Here is a 20,340-nt window from a genome sequence, read left to right on the forward strand (position 1 = left end):
AAATGTTCAGTAGGAGGTTGATTATTCAGTCCCTGCATTCTGACTGTGCATCACACAGAATCAACTCTGCATTTGTCACTGTCTTCCATACCTGATTTTTAGTCCCCTATTTCACTGCTTTACCTCAACACTTTTTAACTTTCAGCATCTTCAGGATTCTGGGGAATAATCAACACTATGTGGAATCTTGATAGTAGGAACTGTGAGTCAGCAACCCTTTAATTTTTTTAGTTGCAGCCATTGTTCCAGCAGCAAGCTTTGCTCCTATTGTCCACTGTTTGTCCAGCTCACGTTTACTGGACTGTGGGAACGGATTAGGGTTTCAAGGCTTTTTTTTTCTTCTTGCATAAACTCTTGATCAAAGACATTCCTTGGATGACAAAACACTGTATATACTGTGTCACACAGCCCTGACCAGACTGCACGAACAGTAGTTTAAAAACACATGCCTACATTGTTCTCTAAACTGGCCTGCTTTTTTTTTTTTTTGCAACGTATGTGCAGACATTGAACTTTTGAGACCCTGTTTACCTCTTTAAAAACCATGCACACATACAGAAGTTACTGTTAATAAGCACTTGACAGTTTCTGAAATACAAGTGAAAAAGCTAATTACTCTGAGACTAATAACATACAGAACAGAATATAATTTCTAAGCAGAGCTAAGAGTTATATCTGCAGTGTATTTCCTTCCTGAGGAGACTTTGGTTGTGGGGCAGGTAGTCAGGTACACTGGAAACCCAAACCCACATGAATTTTGGCATGATCTGATGTGTCATAGCCAGAACACCTGATTAGGGTAGAGAATGATTGGACCACAATTTGGGAGTTCATTAACCTGCTTCACCGTAAGTACACTGTTAGAACCACATTCTGAGAACCTGGCTTGCTATAGTTTTATGTCTTGGTCTTTTAAGTTCTCTTATGCAGTAGGAGGTCAAATTTCAGAAAATTCCAGTAGCATCATTAATCCTCCAACTAATGAGAAAGAAACAAATGGTGTTAGAGAAAAGCATGGAGACACTTTTCCAAGGAGCCTTGCCTTCTGATTTGCCTGAAATACTCCTACAGCAGAAACATGGGGGAAAGATTCCTGAGGAGGTTTACAGAGGGATTTAAAAATATGGGAGGGCTGAATTTTGGTGGTTGAAAAGCTGTTTGTAGAGGAGAGAAACAATGTTGCACAGGCGTGAGGCTTTGCATTGTTTGACTCTGCAGCACTGTTGAGCACTGTCATGCAGAAGTGAAGGCAGTCTTCTTTCACTGACATTGAAAAATCATATCCATAAGGGAAGAACCCTTCTGATCCTTTGCAGTCCAAGGGTCTCCATGGAAAGAGAAACCCAAAAAATACGTGTCTGACAGATGTGTTGCCTAAAAGGAATAAAATGGTCAGAGTGAGTGACTGAAATGGCTACAGAAATTCCATTCAAATCCACAAAATAAAATAAATTACACTTAGAAGAAATAATGTTTACTTATGAGTAAATAATTCATTATGTCATCTGGAAATCTAACAGTATACATTGGCTGAAGCTTTGCTCTTCATATGTTAAATGGCCAAATGTAAAGAACTTTGGCCTGTGGGTGTTCAGGGAGGAAAGCAAACTGTTAAAAATAACACCCATACTTGAACAATCTGGAGTGATACAATCTAATAAAGGGGAGAAATGAAACATCAAAAAGCTCAATTGCCCATTGCAGACAGTTTGCCCTCAGAGCAGTGGCTCAGGACAGGAGGTCACTGCCTCAGGCTGGCTCAGGTGTGTTGTCATAATGCCCTGCTGGTGCTTTCATGGGCCCTTGGGAGAGGATCTGCCCCTCTCAGCCCAGCTGCTTGGAGACTGCTGCTGATGTCACAAATCACATCCCAGCCACAAGCAGCAATGTGGTGGCTGTCACGGGAGACCAGGTATCTATGGAATATGGCTTGTGAGGGAATTAAGCCAAGTGTCACAGAGCTGCTGCCAGGTGGGATGGATGAAACAAAACCACTCTGCAACACAGAATCTAAAATGTATTTACTCAACAGGGAAGGGTGAGTGGGTAGCAATTTCCATTCTGTGATGCACATGCTACAAGTATGACTCAGAGCTCTAGACCTCTGCTCCCTACACGGATCCAAAGGAGGATTCCTTTTCTGGTCACTCCACATGTTAGGTCCTGGCTTGGAGCTTGGCCCCTGCATGGCACAATTCCTCCTTTGGTTCAGCATTCCTGATGCTGGTAGAGATCTGTACCTGGAGCTCTCTCCAGCCCTAAGGGATTGCCCTCTTAGCCAGTTCTTTCATGTATCTGTCAGCACAAGCACTCCTGGGCCATTCTCTTTTTCCACACGTGGTGTCTTGCCCTCTTCTTCTGTAGTCGAGGTCCTGCACCAAGCAGGGCCCCCACAGAGTAAAGATGCTGCCTATGTGCCTTATTCCCCATTTGCCATGGACACAGCATCCTTCTGCTAGTAATTCCTTCTTCATGAGAGAGCCCTCAGGAAAATGATGCCTGTGAATACTTGGTGAATTCCCTGAAATATGAGATGTTTTAATGCCTGGTCTTCACACAGGCAGAAAGGAGGACAGGTCTAGGTAGGGCTCTGCAGGTGCTATAGGATCAGCAAAGAACTATTTGTTTTCATTTTTATATGTTTATCACATTAAAGATGCAAAAGAATAATTTTTGCCTTCCTCCTACATTATGAGTTTTTTCATTTTCTAGTTCTTGTTTATTCTTTAATAAAGAGCATTTGAATTTAAGTGTTCATAAAAGGTCCAAGATTGTCAAATGGCCTGAATGCAGCAATGGAACTGGGGAGGTTTTTGGGAGGCCTGTTAGAGATTTTTCTTCATACATGTCTCAATTTAATAAAAAAAATTACAGTAGTTTTCCCTTTAATAAGCTATAGCATAGCCTAGCTGAATTTGAATATTTTTTACAGCCTGTAGTAAATAGTTTTTCTTGCTACATTCTTGTCTTTCTGCCCTTTGCAATGAAATACTGGCATAGCTCACCCAACATTCAAGTTTTTGAGTCTGCATTTAGAGATGATGTTCAGAAGGAAAATGTAAATAATAGAGCTGACTGTGTGAGCTTGAACCTACTTAAGTCACAACACTTAGCTTAACAGCATTTGTAAGAGATAGGAATGGCAAAACCTACTTAGCACATTCAACCAAACACAGGTTTACATTTCTCACTGAATCACTGCAATGTTTTTATCAGCACAAGATTTTTGTCAGAGGTCAACATCCCCTAAGTGTGTCTTCACTTGGTTTTCAAACACTTAAGATCAGAGAGATGAGCAATCAGCCATACAAAAGTAAGCTACTTGTTCCTTCTGGGGTCTTTGGGTTTATTTTTTAATATGCTGGGAAAAATGAATCATTTTTGGCCCAGACCAGTTTAAGCTTCGGCTTGACATGTTTTTGAAGTCCCTGTGAGTTTAGTTCAGGTCATCTTTCAGTGTTTTACACCTCCCAAGGTCACTCACTGTACAGAAGAGCTGCCCATTTCAAATGGAACAAACCACACCCCATTTGTACTGGTTTTAATTCACCCACCTGATCTGGGATTTTACAGTAGGCCACACAGGCTTCAGGTTTCTGGCTGAAATGACTGGGAAACCACTGAGCTCATACAAGCTCATCTGGGATTCTTCTGATGCAGGTGGTTTCCCATCTAGTGGTAACTGCCCTGAAAGGAGCTTATTCTGCACTAGACAATGATTAGCACGTTAGAAGTTAGCTCTGGAGTTTCATTTTTCATTTCCTGTACTGCACTCACTGCACAGAATCAGTTGTAACATGAAGTTTAGTCAGTGGGAAACTCAGAAGGCAGATACTGAATTTCTAATTTGTGACAGGGAGGACAAGCACTTGGCTTTTTATGTAGATTTTTTTAAAGCAGAAATAATTTCACAGGGTAAATTATTTTGGCATGTGTATTGGAACACAGGCTATAATTTTTTTCTCATTTTACTTTGTAGTAATATATAATTATTGCCCTAGGTCCACTTCTTTCTTTACATACTTTAAGTAGGCTTTAATGTTTTTCAGGTTTATTCCTTAGTATCTTAGTTGTAAAAACTGTGTCTGAGGGAAAGACACAAAAACTTCCATTGATGAGAAAATACCAGCAAGCATTCTGTGCCATCCAACATATAGTATGTTTTACCCTTTATTCACATGAACAACCAAAGGGCATTTTACTCTGACTAATTTCCTTTGATCTTAAAAAATAAAGTCTTCAGGCAGGAAAAAAATATTTTTCTTCTTTAAAAAGACACGTTGGTGTGACAGGCAGACCGTTACCTACCCACAGCTCAAAACACCCACAGTTTCCTAAAATAACAGCAAGAGGTCTTCAGCTTTTAAAATGTGGAGAGTCAAACCTAGAAAATGTCATGTGCTTTACTCACAGCACCCGGGAGTTGCAACCATTCAGCATTTCAAGGCAATAAAAAATAAAAAGTAAACTAAAAGACTACAGCAGTTGGGTTTTACCAATTTTATTTCTAGACTTTAGATTTTTTTGCTGGAAACTTGTCTGTTACAGGTCTGTTGGTGAAAATGTGCATTTCAGACCAGTGATGACAGTAAGTACAATTAAAAATGTACAAATCTGAATTGCTTTTGCTTACTACAGATTGTTATAATAACGTGACAAATAAAGCATCTCTGTTGGCACATGAACCCACTTATCTGGATTTGGCCTTTTTCAGTACATAGAATATTTTAAAGAAATTTGCAGTACACACTGCCACTCAGTGTAACACATAATAAAACCAACAAGCACTACACTCAATAATCATGTTTGGTTCAGAGACACAGAGATGCCACGAACAGAAATGTTTTATGAGGTAAGCAGTAAGAAATGTTCCTGAAATTTGGACAGAATGTATCCAGTCCTCCTGGGTCCTGCGACTGCTAGTAGCATTGCAATGCTTATTTATGAACTATGTAGGATCTCAACTGCATTTGCCTCAAAATGAGTTTTAATTCTGTTTTGGTTTAGCAGCATACAGGCAACAGCTAGATTATTCTTCAGCATACAACTCTGTTAGCTGGCTTATTTATGAGATTTACAGGCTTTTTTTAAATTAGCATTATGCTATAATTAAAAAAAAAAAACCAAAACAAACAAAAAACCCTAGTATATCATAACAGATTAAACACACAAAATACTTAGAGTTCCAGAAGATAACCTATCATACCAAATGATGTGTCCCAGCTGAGGGAGAACCACATCAGATGGCACACAAGAGTTATATTATAATGCACCTTTCATATATCAATGTGGCTAATAACACAGCTTAAAACTACTATGATAATAAACCCCAGATCAGACAAAGAATCCAGCTTTATAAAATGCATAATAATAAAAAAAAAAAAACACAAAAAAAAACCCAACCAAAACCAAAAAACAACCAACGCTTGACATTACTTGATCTTCTGAAATGTCTGCTGGTTTTTAAATTAATGCAGAGACCCATTCAGAGCAATGTTCGATGCATTTCCATTTGCAGTAGAACTATGAGGCACTGTAAGAACATCAAAACCTGGTCTAGACACGGGTAACTGAAGTATGAGGTATTGTGAAACAGGAACCTTTTTTGGAATAGAGCAGTAATCACATTAAGTAAAAATTGATCACATAAAAAATCTACAAAAAAAATGATGTCAATAATATAATTTTCTATGAGAAAATTAAAACCTATTACATGGCAGTATATGACATTGTATAACAAAAAAAAAAAAACAAAAAACTGATCCACAAAATAGCAGCAAAACACAATGACAAAGATACAGAAAAGCAATGTTATTTTTTTTTCAAACCATGCTGGGAATTTATCCATAGCAGCTCAATAAAAATGGAGCATCCACTCCTTTTCTTTTATCTTTTTCTTTTTTTTTATCTTTTGATTTTTTTATCTTTTTTCCTTTTTTTGTTCTTTTGTTATTGTTTTTTTTTTTACAATCAACACCTTAGTGGCAGTTTTCTCACATACATTTCACCATCATATTCTCCTCGAGCATCAACTTCAACAGCTATGTCCACGTCCCTTCAGCTACTTTCTAAAATAATAATAAAAAGATACATAGCCAAGATGTGCAAATTTTCTATTTGTAGCTAAATAAAAAAAAACCAAAAATGGGGCATATGCTGGAATAAAAACTTCTTTCAAGTACTCCAATTTTCATATCTATTAACTATGGCGTTTTTTCATGGTTAGACTGCTTTTGTAAATGTATAAGAAGGGGCCAAATAGACTGCTTGGTTTTGGGTTTGTTCTTTGAAGCGTGTCCTTTTTTTGCTTTAATAAGCTGGGTTAAAACTGCAACATCAAGGGTAGAAAGATTTTCTTTTTCAAAAGGGGCGATTGCATTAATTTACAAATGATACTGGCCTTACGAACATCCTCTGCAATAAATATTCTTTTTAGCCTTAACTATAAATTATATATTTTAGTGTTTAAAAACCTTCAGTTGTAAAAACATCTAGCGATAATCCTTAAAACTATGTGTCCTATATGTGAACCTTTAAGGCCCCTAATTTATAAAGATGAGTTGGCACCAAAGGATTCTAAACTTCAAACTTTTCTATAGAAAAGGAAAGGAAGATATCCTGGCAATTTGTGAATGCAATTTTCTCTCACTGGAACACAACCTTCGGAAAAAAAGAATCACCTCTCCTCTAACACCATAGTTAAATGCACTTGCTTTGCAATTCCAAGTTTGCCAACAAGCACTTAATATATTTCCAAACCATTCCATTAAAAAAACAAACAAACAAACAAAAAAAAAACCTCCCACACAATAAAAGAATGTATTTCCTATATCTAATGGACTGAAAGTGCTTTGAATGGAATGGTTTTAGAATATTACAAACGAACAAAAAAAAACAAAACAAAAAAAAAGACTGAACTGTGGATTGAACCTGACCATAATTAGGCTGAATATCTGTGGGGTCAGACCAGCATTTTTACACAGGTAACTACAAAAATAGGAAGATTACAAAAATATAATATATTATGTCACTATTTCGGTTTCTCTTTATAATAGGGTCCTGTATGAGTAGTACATTGGCCTTTCCCAACCACACTGAGCTGGAACCCTACAAATGCCTCAATGCACAGGCAATCCACAGGCACAAAAAAAAAAGATTAACATATAATAATGCTGCATACTAACATACACTAACTTATGGGTTACGTTAACCATTTATAAGGTGAAGAGGATAAAAAAAACCCTAAGGAAGTAAAATAAACATTTACAGATGAATTATAAAGTGACTAAATGCATAAGCAAGCAAGATATAGAAAAGCCTAGAACTGCGTTAAAGCTATGCTTTTTAAAGAAAAAGAATATTTCATTTACTAGCTAAAAAAAAAAAAAAAACAACAAAACCCTCTTCTACTTTAAAAATGGTTGGTTGGTTTGTTTTATATGTAAGAAATCAAATCTAATACCTCCCCTGGAGACATTTCGTGTGTTAATGCCTATTTTTACAACATACAGACAAGAACACTTTAATATAAAACTAGTTGATTATTATTGTATAAAATCCTCTATTTTTGTAGCACAAACCCCTGGGGGTAATGCAAATACTATTTTTTTTTCTATTTTTAAGACAGTTTTTGGGGTATTTTTTGTTTATTTGTTTGTTTGAAGTCACAGATGGAAGGGAGAGCAAGAAAAAAATATAACAAGACTGGTTTTCCCTTCTGGTATAAAAATGTCCTGGAGAAAAGGGTTTCTGGGGGGGAGATCCTGATGCCGATTCCTTCTCAGATGCCCTTTCTTTGTCTGCTTTTCTTGCCAAGCAAATCCATTTAAGAAGAAGTCCTCTTTAAATGTTCACGTCTCGCACATCAGTAGGTGTGCAGGAGAGGTCTGCTTCGTCCTCTACAGTCTTTGTTTCTGAAGATACATTGTGCTGCTGTGCCTGGCGTAGACTGGACTCGAGGAGGGACTCAATCTGTTCTTGGCAGGCTCGTAAACAATCCTGCAGGAGGGTGCAATGGAAGGGGGGAGAGAGACCCAAGAGTCCTTTAGAAATATCATAGGCTAAAATACCAGTTTCTTGACAAAGCAAGAGAAACATTATCAGGTTATCTGGGAGAGCAGAAGGCTGGGAAGGAGGGTGGGAAGAGCAGGAGAAGCACCCGACAGTGAAAGGAGTGGATGAGCAAGCTTGTTTTTTCTGCAGATTGTACCTTGCACTGCTGCTTCTCTGCCTGTGCTGTTTACAGTTCTCTACAAGCACATTGCTCACAACTGTGATTTCTACTGTTACTCCAGGAGTCCTTCAGCAGTAGAGTCTGCTAGAAGTGATGCTCACAAACAGTAACATTTTTTCCCCAGGCTAAACTCCAGTAACAGGAAGTTCTTAGAAATGCCATACATATGTTGAGATGCCCATGCCCTAAGCTGTCTGCCAGCTGCTGCAATGTCCAGCTGTGGGCAGCTGATAAATTCCTAACCTTCAAAGCATCTCCAGAGACGGACTGAACAGGACAGTACAACCCCAAAATGGAGAGGTCCCTCAGAAGCACCACGAAGCACCTCCCTAACCATGCACTACCAAGTCCATCCAAGCTTTCCGTGTACTACCACATCCCCCTGGAAATCTCAGTCAGGGTGAGAAGCTTCTCTCTCACTTCCAAAGTGTTTTCTCCAAGCTGGATGTGCACACAATCCTCCTGGGGGTTCAGGAGGATGCATAGGGAATTAAAAAGCCATAAAGAACTAAGAAAGATCCTGTCTGTGGTGGGGAAAGGCAACTTCCCCCAGGCATTGTGCCATACCATGAGGAGATATATCAGATTCCCAGCAACCAGAAGGCCTTTTAGCTCAACCTGCACAACTTCCTGCAGGGTGTGGAGGTCTGTACACCCACTGCAGTGGCACAGAAATGGTGCCCTAAATAGGCCAAACAACCCCACAGCATTTTGCCAAAACTCATCCAGCATGCTGTTTACCCTTATCTTTATAACAAACATTGTAAGCTTTCCCCCCCAACATCTTTAACTCCGTGTATTAAGGACTTTGAAGTTTCCTTTCAGCATTGCCTTTTCTGATTTAACCTATGACATGTGTTAGCCCTTGCGGTGAACCCAGTCTTCCATGATAAATTGCCGTCAAAAGTGTTAGGATGTGCATGACTGAGAATGAATGTTGTTTTCCTGAGAGGGTGACCTGCCTGCTGTTTTCTTTATTTCCCAGTTTCAATTCTGCCTTCATTCAGAGGCTTCTTGTGTGATCTACCAGCTTTTCACTGATTCCACTACCACAAGAATCTCTTCTGCCACCAATAAGGGCACATGGCATTTGGGGTAAAATAAGATTAGAAATCCAAGCAAACAATTCTCTGCAAGTCCTTTCTGAGAGAGAGGGAGGTTAATCCTACCTCTAAGCAGATCAGACCATCAGTTACAGCTCACTGAAAACACATAACCTATGACCTTTCCTGGTTTAAACCCTAGTGTAATATTTCCTCTTGACAGAGACACATAGTGTTTTAAATGACAAAAAGAAACACCTCATATCCTAAAGTCATCATGCCTTTGGCTCCTGCATACCTCTCGCTTCCACAAAAAGGTCTCTGTGAAGTCCCTGCACCCGGCCCTCCTCCAGATATAACAGATCAATCCTGACTGTAAGGCTCCCTCTTGTACCACGAACCTCCCTCGCCCTTCAAGTCAGATACATTAAAGAGGAGCACACCAACACAGTTTTAGGTGTTCCTGGCTTTACAAAGCCACTTCTGAGGATAATTCTCACTTAGCACGTTCAGTGTTCCAAACTGAAATTGTTTTTCTTTTTCAGAGCAAAATTAATCCTCTCAGGTTTTGTTTTCAGGTAAGACTGGATTTTATGGTGAGTTTCGATGGGAACTTTGTGGGGTTTTTCTCTAGTCCTGACCATTTGCATATAGTGTGTTTGAGCTCTGAAAACTAAAACCATTCAAAAGAATTTCTCTAAATACCTATTCTTCTCCCTCTGGAGTCCAGTTATGAATTATTACATAGGACTGTGTAATTTAGAGGTACTTTTTGCCCACATATTTTTTTTCATTTAAAATTCTCAGAGTGCAGCTTGCTGTAACTTCTTTTAAAAACAATTTTTACAATTTATTATGAACACTATCTTAAGCTACAGTTGAATGAAAAGTTCTTTTTACTCTTTAGCGTATTTTGTCCATGTCTTATTCAACCTGACTATTAGATAAATAGTTTGCCTGCAGGAATGTGTTAGAGTTAGCAAAAAACAGCTGCTAAACATAAAATTCACTGTGAACAACCTCACCAAAGCTTTTTTCATTCTCAGTACTTCCCAACACTGAAAAGCAAATAAAAAACTTGTGCATTATTCTGATAACTTCTCCCAACAACTTTTCTGCTTCACTACCCAAATTTTCAATGCCCACAAGTTTGTTCAAGGTCATAAACCCTTCCTGGATTAATTAAGCTCCTCAGTGAAAAAAAAAAAAAAAGAAAAAAAAAGAAAGAAAGAAAAAGAAAAAAATACTTGCTAGCTTAACTGATGTGGTCAAATACTTTTAAGATCAGACTCCAGGGTCAGATAGGAAAGGAAACAAACAACAACAAAAAAGGAACTGCTTGGAAATCCTTTGTTCCTGCCTGACCTGTTCTGGATAACAAGCACATGTCTGAAGGTGCCTCTGAGAAGTGGCAGGCAGGAGGTGAATTCCAATGCACTAACAGACAGCATGGAGACCCAATCTAATCTAGTTTAGCAAATTTCTGGCCTGGAAATGAATGTCAGGTAAAATTCCATCTGTTTGAATGATGGGGTCAAGAATAGAATGATGGAAGACAGCCCAAGACTTCTAATTGTGATTATCTGATTTCTAATTACCCCTGACCAAAGGCAAAATGGGAAATTGGACTCCTACCAACATATAAACATGAACCATGAAGGAATTTCAATCAGGTGATATTAATTTTATTTTAGATTCAGCTTTCTTTGAGACTACAGGTAAAAAAGTGTAATTATGTAACCTGAAAACCAACAGATCTGCTGCTCCAGCATCAGGGGGAACACCAGTCCTGCTCTCAACATTCCAAGACTACCCAGTATATATCCAGTATTTATATCCAATATAAACATGCTCCCTAACAGAGGGAACCATCACTGGAGCATAACACTCTTCATACAAATCCCTGTGAAATGGGATAGCAGGAATGGCATTTGATACCATGGGTTATACAGATAGGTATTTTGGGAAACTCTCCCTGCAGGGCAGTCATGCTGTGTAGGAAACCAAGCAGATTCCTCTCTCAAAACAACTGCAGTAGAAGTTGCTGTTCCCTTATTCCACTCCAACCACAACAATATACCTGTACATACACAGAACTTTATGGATTGCTAATTTTCTGTAGCAATCCATTCAAAATCCTTATTTCTACCTGACTCATTAATATATTTAGCACTGGAAGCTGGAGAGGAGTTACTCCCTTTTCAAGCTGTTAACTAAGCACAGGTTAAACACTGAAAATCACCCAGGCCTTGAAATCACTCAGGACAATTAAAATGAAATAAACAAAATTCCTCTTTTTTGCTAAAGCAACTTTTTCAAGAGCTCTGTCATCAACTAATTCAAGTTACATAAGGACAGGCCTTTCTGCAAGATGTGAGAGAATCCACTTTAGTGCCTGGTATGAGGAATGGTTAAATCACCTTGTTTGAATCAAGATGCTGCCTGAACAGATAGCAAGTATTTTCCCTCAGTACCTGCTTCAAACATCCCAGCCTGGACAGTGGCCAAACACACACTGGAATTATCTGCATTGTTCACAGACTGACAAAAAGCATCACATGTGCATACCAAACTGAGTAGCCCATTATTTCAGCATTTCTTAGAGTATTCAGCATTTCAGGTTCTCAAAGAATGTAACACTTCCACACTGTTGTACTACCTCAGCTGCAGTGACATAAGTGGCAAAAATAACATGCTCAATACTGAGGTACTGTTCAGTTGATCACAATAACACGGTGAGATACCACATTTTTCAGCAATTGTTTCACACAGTCTATCAAAAGTAAAATATTATTTTGCAAATAATTATTTGCAATGCATTCATCTTTCCAGAAATCACTCAATCCTCTCAACAAAGCCCAGTTACACAAATCCAGTTTTGGACTGGGACAGTTTTCTATGCATTTAAATTATTAACTTGTAAAATAATTTAACAGCATCTCCAAGATTCTGCACCCTAACCACAGAGTTGTCTTTATTTGACTCATTGTCCAGCGCTTGGAGACCTCACAAGAACCTTTTTAAAGCATCTATTTATTGGTCTCCCACATTGTTACAAAACAAAGCTCAACTCTGCCCCAACTTCACACACCATTATGACATGGATCATTGACTTTAGGTCTTCCTTGTAGGCTCCCTTCCTGGCCCATTCACTTATGAAAGGTTTATTGCCCACTAGTTACTGATGTGCATCTCCTGGAAGCTGCAGGGCAAAATGAAGAGTCCTATGAGGACCATCTACCTTGTCAGAAAGTAGTGGGACAAGCATTTGTTCCAAAAAGGAATTCAATACCAGCTACTGTGCTGGTCTAGCACATAATAAACCAAATTAGATCATTAGAACTCTTTTAAGAAGAGCTTTTTCACACCACTTGGCACAATAAAAGGCCTCAAGAATGGTCAAAGATAAGGCCAGAGATACCACAAGGTCTTAGTAACTGTTTTAGGGTCTTATTCCCCAAGTTTCATTTTAGCGGGGCTCCTGGTTTAATTACTCCCAGCCAAACACAGCCTCTGCCATGTCCTAAGGCAGTGCAGGGCTTCCTCCTCTCCCAAACACCAGAGCTGGATGTGCCATTCCCATCCAGGAACTGCAGCAGCATCATCACAGATTATCAGTGGGCATCACGACAGCCAAACAAGCAGGCTGTGCACAAGAGAACGCATTGAGAACCCCCACTCTGAGGCTTGACCTTTCCCAAGATTTACTGTCAGATTAGCTCCCATGCAGTAAGCAGGCATTCATTCTTAAAACCCCTTAATGCAGGAGATCAACCGAGAGAAAGAGTCACTTACCGGATCACATTTGATAACTTGTGATAGGAAATGTGTGAGGCATTGATAGGAGAGGAAAGTGTTAGTGTTCCCCAGATGCAGGCCTTGCACAGCTGCTACCACACTGCCAGCTGCGATCATGGAAGGTGGGTTTGAAATAAATTTAATATCTGTATGAAGAAAGGAGAGAAAAAAAAAAAGGAAAAAAAAAAAAAAAAAGACTGAAATGATTGCTTTAGGAGAAGCCTGTCCATACCCATACACTCTTTGTACCAGCATGGCTTTCAGCTGCCAACTATTGCATCCGAAAAGGCAGGGAAAATGGTGAGCAGAAAGGTGTCTCCTGCTCTAAAACTCTTACAGGTCCAAACCTGCAAACACTTAAATCACATGAGCAACTGCTCTGCAGAGAGTGGCCCTTCCTAGCACTGGGCCTGGGAGGCCATTCATCACTTTGAGGTACTTTTATCATAAGCAGGGCCCCCATTCTTCCAGTGTTAAAATATTTTGCTCCTGTGAATAATTCCGCGGGGGTCAATGGCACTGCACGTCTGAGAAAACCTGTTCACATCCTGCAGTGTTTTGCATGGTCAGATCCAAGGTACATTCTAATGATGAGTCCTGGGGCCCTTTAAAACAGAAACCTTTGCTCTGACACTCAAAGGAATATTGCTTTAATGAACAACATCAACAAAAAGAAAGAAAAGAGAAAGAATGCTTAACCCTGTCAGGAGGCAGATAATCCATATTTAAATTAAGGTTTCATCTTAAAAATGCTTTGTCTCAACCTAGTCTCTTGTCAGTGGCTGCCATCCATCCTGGCAACAGGGATTTAATGTAAATGTGGCATAACTAAGTGACGGGGGTCCCAAGAATTGGCGGACAATCAGTTACATTCTGATGTGACACCATGCTGACAAGAGGCTGGGCCCCCTTCCAGACTGCATTGCTGTAGGTCTCTCCACAAAGCCACTCCCAGGATCCCTTAAGGGGCTATCTCTGCCATTTAGCATGTTTTCCTTTGGGTTTGTTTGGTTTGGTTTGAGTTTTTCTAATTTTTTTTTAATAATAATACTCGACATTTTAATGATAAGACTCTTTTGTACTGAACAGGAATGCATTTGATCCGTGGCAGTGAACACCTTGGAGGAGAATCAGGAACAAAGATAGTAAGTGGCACAAGTCAAGGTCCAATTTTGTGAGGGAGAAAGGAAAATGCCACAATGTACACCAGAACCTGAGATACATTACTTCAGCTTTTATCAGAATAAAACTTCCTCTAGGTTGGAAAAATATAAACCATCTGTCAAACCCCTGAATGAAATCAAAGGAATGGACAGCTTAGAGGGCTCAGTGGAACAATTTAAGTATTAAATCATGCATCTCCTTTATTATGATAAAATAACTTTTGTGTAAATGTTTTACCAGTGGAACTAAAGCCTTCAGGACTCTGTGGAAGTCCTGGCTCTGAATCTGTTTATTCAGACACTTCTGACACTCCACTGTGGCCCTGACCAACACCCACCTTCAAAGGGGCACTTCACCCAGCATCCTACAAACCTCCAAAATTAAACTGATACACAAAATTCCGGCCAAGCTTTGATGATGCACTGCCAGCGAAAAGGCAAACTCGAGCTAAAGTAATTTCATTTATGTTAAAATAAACATATCAAAATAAATTTGGTTTTCCCCCTTTTCCTAACCTGCCCATTTCCAGGCAGACATAAACACATGCATCTTCTAGCAAGCTGCTGTCCTTCCCAAAACAGAAAAAGCAGCAGTCCAGACTGCTTATTGGCACTGTACCCATTCCAAAGCCAGTCCTGAACTAAAATACTGACACAGAGCTGCAGGTGGACTTGGGAAATGGGGGATTCCCAGCATGGATCCCACCAGGATGGGGTTGCTCAGAGGGGTAGGGTGGCGGTGCCTTTCCGACACTGTTTACAGAGCTCCACAAACAGGACATGACCAAAATGTGTCACTTTAATGAGCCCGTCCTGACAGGATCACGTTTGGGATTAATATTTGTGTTCTTCTTTTAAATGGAGCAGTAAACAAGAACATGAATTCATAGTCACACCCTCATTCTTTCCAAGGTGGAAAAGTGATAATGAAGTTTAAATGACCAGTTTGTGTCTGTCCCTATAACCACTCCAGACAAGCAGCATGGACTGCCTTTTTGTTGCAACTCAACAAGGAATTATTTGTGGCAGAGGCCACTAATTTCAGCATATTAATCAGGGGGCCCCTCTAGCCTGTAATTGGATGCCCCCAAGTGAAGAGTGTGGCATCATTGTCAGCCTCCATCGCCTCATCTTGCGCTATTGAGCGCTCAGGAACAAGGGGGCTTCGGTGAGATGAATTAGACCTGACACAGCCACAATGGGGTAGGGGGCCCCATCAATTGAAGCACACATCCCCAGTAGCCTATCTGAGACTTCATCCAAAAAGAATAAACAACTTCAGCGTTGTTAAAAAGAGAGAGAGGGAGAGAGAGAGGAGGGGGAGGAGAGAGAAGAATGCCAGCCACCCTGAAGGGAGGACAAAGCAGGCATATAGGCGCTGCAGCGCTTTAAAAAAAATTCCTAACAAGGCGAGTCACCCCTTTTCCTTTTTAAATGGAGCAGCAATTCCATCCGTCTGGAGAGCTGGGGGCTATGAATGAAAATCTTTTCATTGAGGCAAATCAAAACTGTGAACATAAATCACTTGCTGCAAGATGCAACAGGTTCCAACTGGTCACATACCTTGAGACTTCCAATTTTATAAAGGCTGGAGAATGGGAGAATTGTAACACACTCTTTTCAAAGGGGGGACCTTTCTTTCTCCTTCGGAGAGGACCAAAGCAACAATAATAATAACAGTAGTAGTAATAATAATAATAATAATATATAAAAAGGAGCCTGGTATGTTTTGATAACCAGAGAAACATAATGAAATGCTGAAGCTCCAATATTTGTTGCTATTCATTGTTATGCTTGTATAGAGCTGCAGTTCTCCCTCAACACTGGTCTTAACTTGGGCCAAAAGAGGCCTGCTTCCTTTTGAGCTCTCCCTGCCTTGCTCAGCCATGCCAGAGCCCCATTCATTAAGCTCAATTATGTGTTAACTTCAAAAAACCCCGGTAATTTTTTTTCTTTCTTTTTTTTTTTCTTTCTTTTTTTTTTTTTCTACTTTTTCTCCTGAACCTACCACAGCACAAAGGCATCCTTTGGTGAAAATGGATTTTTCAAAACCAAACCAAATCAAACAAACCCATTTCTGCTTCTACTAGCCAGACAACTGGAGAAGGAGCTTAGGAGGAATTCCCCTCAACTTCACCTTGCAGCGTAACCTTCTTTTTCTGGAGCAAACACATACACACTCACCTACAAACACTTCCACAGCCTTCACCTTGGTAAGCCAACTGGCCAAGGGTTTGTTTTCTAAGCAAGCACTATTTTGCAGTCTCTTCCTATGAGAACCTCCCTTACAGAAGAGGACACAGGCAAAGGAGAGACTGCACTTGCCCCTGAGGCCACTTGAGTGAGCTGTCAGTGTTTCCAGTGGACTTTGGATCAGGCCCCACAGCATCCAGGCAGCACAAGGCATTTGCAGTCCATCTAGGTTCATTTTGGCAAGGGGAAATGCAGCACAGCCCAGCAACAGCAAAGCAAAGTCCAGATGCTGCTTAAGCCACATGTGATCTTCACTAGCCAACAAAAGAAGTCATGAGAAAAGCGAAAGGTAGAGAAACCCCTGACATCCAAAAATAACAATAAAAACACAGAGCCTAGTGGCAGCCTTCCTGAGCACTTTATATTCCCCAGGCAATATTCCCAACTTCAGTAGGGAGCTGAAGAGGGCCTCAACTCTGGTGAGCTCAGCGCTGTTTTTTTTATAAGCTAAGTAAAACTCCCAGAACATGGTTCTCATTTACTGATCCATTCTCCAGCTGTGGTGTGTAGTAGTGTTAAATAAAGGCTCTGGATGTGCTTCCTAAAAGAAACATAACAACATCGACAGTAGATCAAAGTACTGGACTCTTAGCAAGTCTCCAACCTTTGAACTACTCTTGTTTTCATCCCTGTCATTGCCAACACAACAACCTAGGTTAAACATCCCCACATCCAAAGGGGAGCCCGGGTGGCCGTCCTTTTTAGCTTCAAACTTAGCAAATCATGCCTCCAGAGTTGCAGCAGCCTCGTAGCTGGTAGAACCTGGCGTGGAGGGACACAGTGGACTTTCCCAAAATGTTGCTGCCGGTGGTTTGAAGCTTGTGGCGTTCCCAGCACCGAGCATTACTCCAGGCAACCTCACCTATGAGCTGCCCCTCATGCTGATGTTAGACCCAAGATGAAGAGCAATGCCAGTGTTTATAAACTTCTCTTTTATGGCTCGGTTGTTCTATCTTTAGGCCTTGCAGTGGGGCCGGTTCTGTGAAATAAAACCTTTTTTTTTTTTTTTTCCTTCTGAGTGCGTGCCATCTTCCTTCAAATTTTATACCAAATCCAACCTCTGGAAAACAAGCTACACGGCATTAACGGGTGCTACCGGCTGCACACATCCCACCGAAGTTTTGGAGCGTGGATACCACGACTCTTTGGCATCTTTGGAGGCCAGCCCTGCTCATGGCTCCAGCACAGCACGTGGTCAGGAGGGTGCAGATGGCAGCGGCTAGGTCCTGTGCCAGGAAAAGCTCTGTGCCGCGTGGCGCGCCTCCAATCCACCAGACACTGAGGAGGGGGCCAAGAGGCAACTTGAAGAGGGAAGGTTTAAAACCCCACGCAGTGCTATTCACAGGGAAAATCTCCCTCCACCTTTAAAAACTTGTCCTAAAGAATGAATCCACACGGGGAGGGGTTCCCAGCATGGGCAGTAAGCCTTTTGCAGCCCCCACATAAACCCGGTGTGAGGAGGGGAGGAAATCGTGCCACACTGAGCTACGGAGGGGGGGAGGTGGGGGGATTGTCCCTCTCCCTCCCTGACAACCACACACAACTCCGACTCAGAAGCGAAATATCTTCTGAAAAGAAAAACTTACCTCTGGCAAAGTAATCCACCTTCTGCAAACAAGGGGCAATAATCGGGGCTTAAACTACCTCCCCGCAGCTCTGCGAGCGCGCCTGAGACCAACAGCTACGGGAAGCTTTACAAGCCGGGGGGTGGGCGCGTGTCGGGGAGCAACGCGCTTTGCGCAACGTGCAGGGCTCATACCTGTAGCGCACAGAGCCACAAAAGTCTGAGCATGTTTACGGATGATCTGCTTGGTGTCCTCTGCCAGAGGCATTTTAGTAAGGAAATGTTCAATGAAATCGTGGGGGGTCATTGCAGCCAGATTCCATTTCAGCTTATTCACCAGCAGCAGCTCCATTTGCTGCAAAGAGAAGAGGGAGGGGAAGGGGGAAGGAGAGGAAGAGGGGGGAGCGTAGTTAGAGCCGCTCGCACACGGTGCCGGGGGCGCAGCGCCGGCCCGGGGTCGGGGCGGGCTGCGGGATCCCCCCGCGCTGGGCAGCGCCCGCCGGGGCCGCCAGGGGGAGCCCGCGGGCCGCCAGGGGGAGCCCGCGGGCCGCCCAGCGCGGGGGGGTCCCGCTGCCGCTCCCGGCTCGGCCCCATCCCGGCCCTATCCCAGCCCGCCGTCGCATCCACAGCTCCCGCCCGCCCCAGCAGCCCCGCAGTCACCACCGGCGCTTCCGAACGTGCGGGGTTGCCGTTCTCTTTTTTTTTTTTTCCTTTTTCCTGTTTTTTATATATGTATTATTTTTTAAAATGTTTGTTTCGATTTTTTTTTATTTTTTTTTCTAATTCTTGAAGTGACTGAACGTGAAATTACCAGTAATTCGTCGGGTCTAATGGAGTTATCTGTATAAATGCACAGTTTTTCTGCGGTCAGAGGAATAGTTTCCTTCATTTTTGAAGCCACAAACATGCAGGTAGCTCCGAGCAATTGCAATCGGCTTTTCTTGAGGGGTTCAAACGACAAAAATCTGTCCAAATAATTCATAGCCAAGGGGAAAACTTCCTCTTCGCACTTCTGCTCCTCGCAGACCTGCAAGAAGGAGAGAGATCGTTGAAGAGTAATTTAATTGAGACGAAAGCCAGGCTTGTCCCGCTGCTCTCGCCCTCCCTCTCCCCCAGGCTTTGCAGGGCAAGGTTGAAGGAGACGAGGAGGAAACGCAGTTGGGGGAAATGGATAAATATGGGAAAAGCAGCGGCATCAAAGAAAATGAAAGTCACGAGTGACAAAGTGGGGGGAAATGTTGCGTTAGAAACCCGCAGGCGATTCATGGCAAAAGGGGAGGGGGTAATCGAAGAAGAGGTCTGTGCCCAGTTTCCCAGCCCTTAAGAACAAATTTTTAAAAAGGGAAGAAAACGGAAAGCGGAGGAAAATGTGAACCCCCGTGGTTGGTAACGGGGTGCAGAGCCGGGCTCGGCCCCGGATTTATTTATTTCGCTTTTATTTTTTCATCTAATTTGCCGTTGTGCTGCCGATTCCCCTCTCTGGTCGAGACACAAAGGTGGCGTCCAGCCTCATTTCCCCAGACGTCATCTTTTCAAAAAATATTTAAAAATATTTAAAAAATTGTTCGAGCTCTCAAAAAAGGCTGAAAATGAAGCGGCGGGGGTCCTTTACCGAGCCCCGTGCCTCTGGTCCTTCTGGGGGGCTCCAGGGGGATCCCCCGAAGTGAAATTCACCGCCTCCCTCTCTCGCCCTGAAGCACAGCCGGGCGCGACATTTCCCAGAGCAACGCAGGGCGCTGCGGTTTCAAAAATTAATTAAAAATACATCGCGGGCACCCAGAGCTTCCGAAAAGGCATGAAAATGTAGCCCAGCTCCTGGGGCTCCCGCTGAGAGCCCCCCCAGACGTGTCCCGCCAGGGACGAGGCCCTTTCCAACTGGCTTTTCCCAAGCGACCTTGCCGCTCGCCGCCGCAGCACAAGCGTGCCTTTGAGGGGTGACCGCAGCTCCAGCCTCTCTTTGCGCTGAACAAAGAAACTTTCACCCTGCAACTCCCCCAGAAACGCCGGAGCCCCTCCGGCCGGTCCCCCTGCCCGCAGCCCCAGCGGGGTCCCCCGGCCCCCGACCTTCCTCCCCCGGCCCCTTCCCCCGCTCCCCCCTGCCACACACACACCCTTGGCTTTGCTCCCCGGGACTTTCTTCGTTTTTCTCCCGATTAATAAACACTTTTGCTTTGCAAATAAAAGAACAAAGATGGCGCATAATACTGGCACGGGCAGCCGCTTGCATACGTGTACAAGGATATTAATTTAAAATAAAATCCCCAGAAAACACGAGCTGGCAGGGGC

At 42.1% G+C, this 20,340-nt stretch overlaps 1 protein-coding gene across 2 annotated transcripts in view; it reads right to left on the reverse strand.

Moving 5' to 3' along the window:
* Positions 1-561: 561 nt before the first annotated feature.
* CCND1 (cyclin D1) overlaps positions 562-20,340 on the reverse strand; it is a 20,707-nt gene continuing 928 nt past the window's right edge. Inside the window, exons 2-5 of one of the 2 annotated variants that reach the window (XM_015631200.2) lie at positions 18,866-19,081; positions 18,250-18,409; positions 13,072-13,220; positions 562-1,374 (exon numbers count right to left, since the gene is read on the reverse strand). In XM_015631200.2, the coding sequence (XP_015486686.1) occupies positions 1,261-1,374; positions 13,072-13,220; positions 18,250-18,409; positions 18,866-19,081 (639 nt within the window). In that variant the 3' untranslated portion in view covers positions 562-1,260. Of the gene's footprint in view, positions 1,375-4,485; positions 7,999-13,071; positions 13,221-18,249; positions 18,410-18,865; positions 19,082-20,340 lie in introns of those variants that run through there. The other variant, XM_015631199.2, reaches the window with a different exon arrangement.

This window comes from Parus major, chromosome 5, assembly GCF_001522545.3.
Source record: "Parus major isolate Abel chromosome 5, Parus_major1.1, whole genome shotgun sequence".
Taxonomy (NCBI): Eukaryota; Metazoa; Chordata; class Aves; order Passeriformes; family Paridae; genus Parus; species Parus major.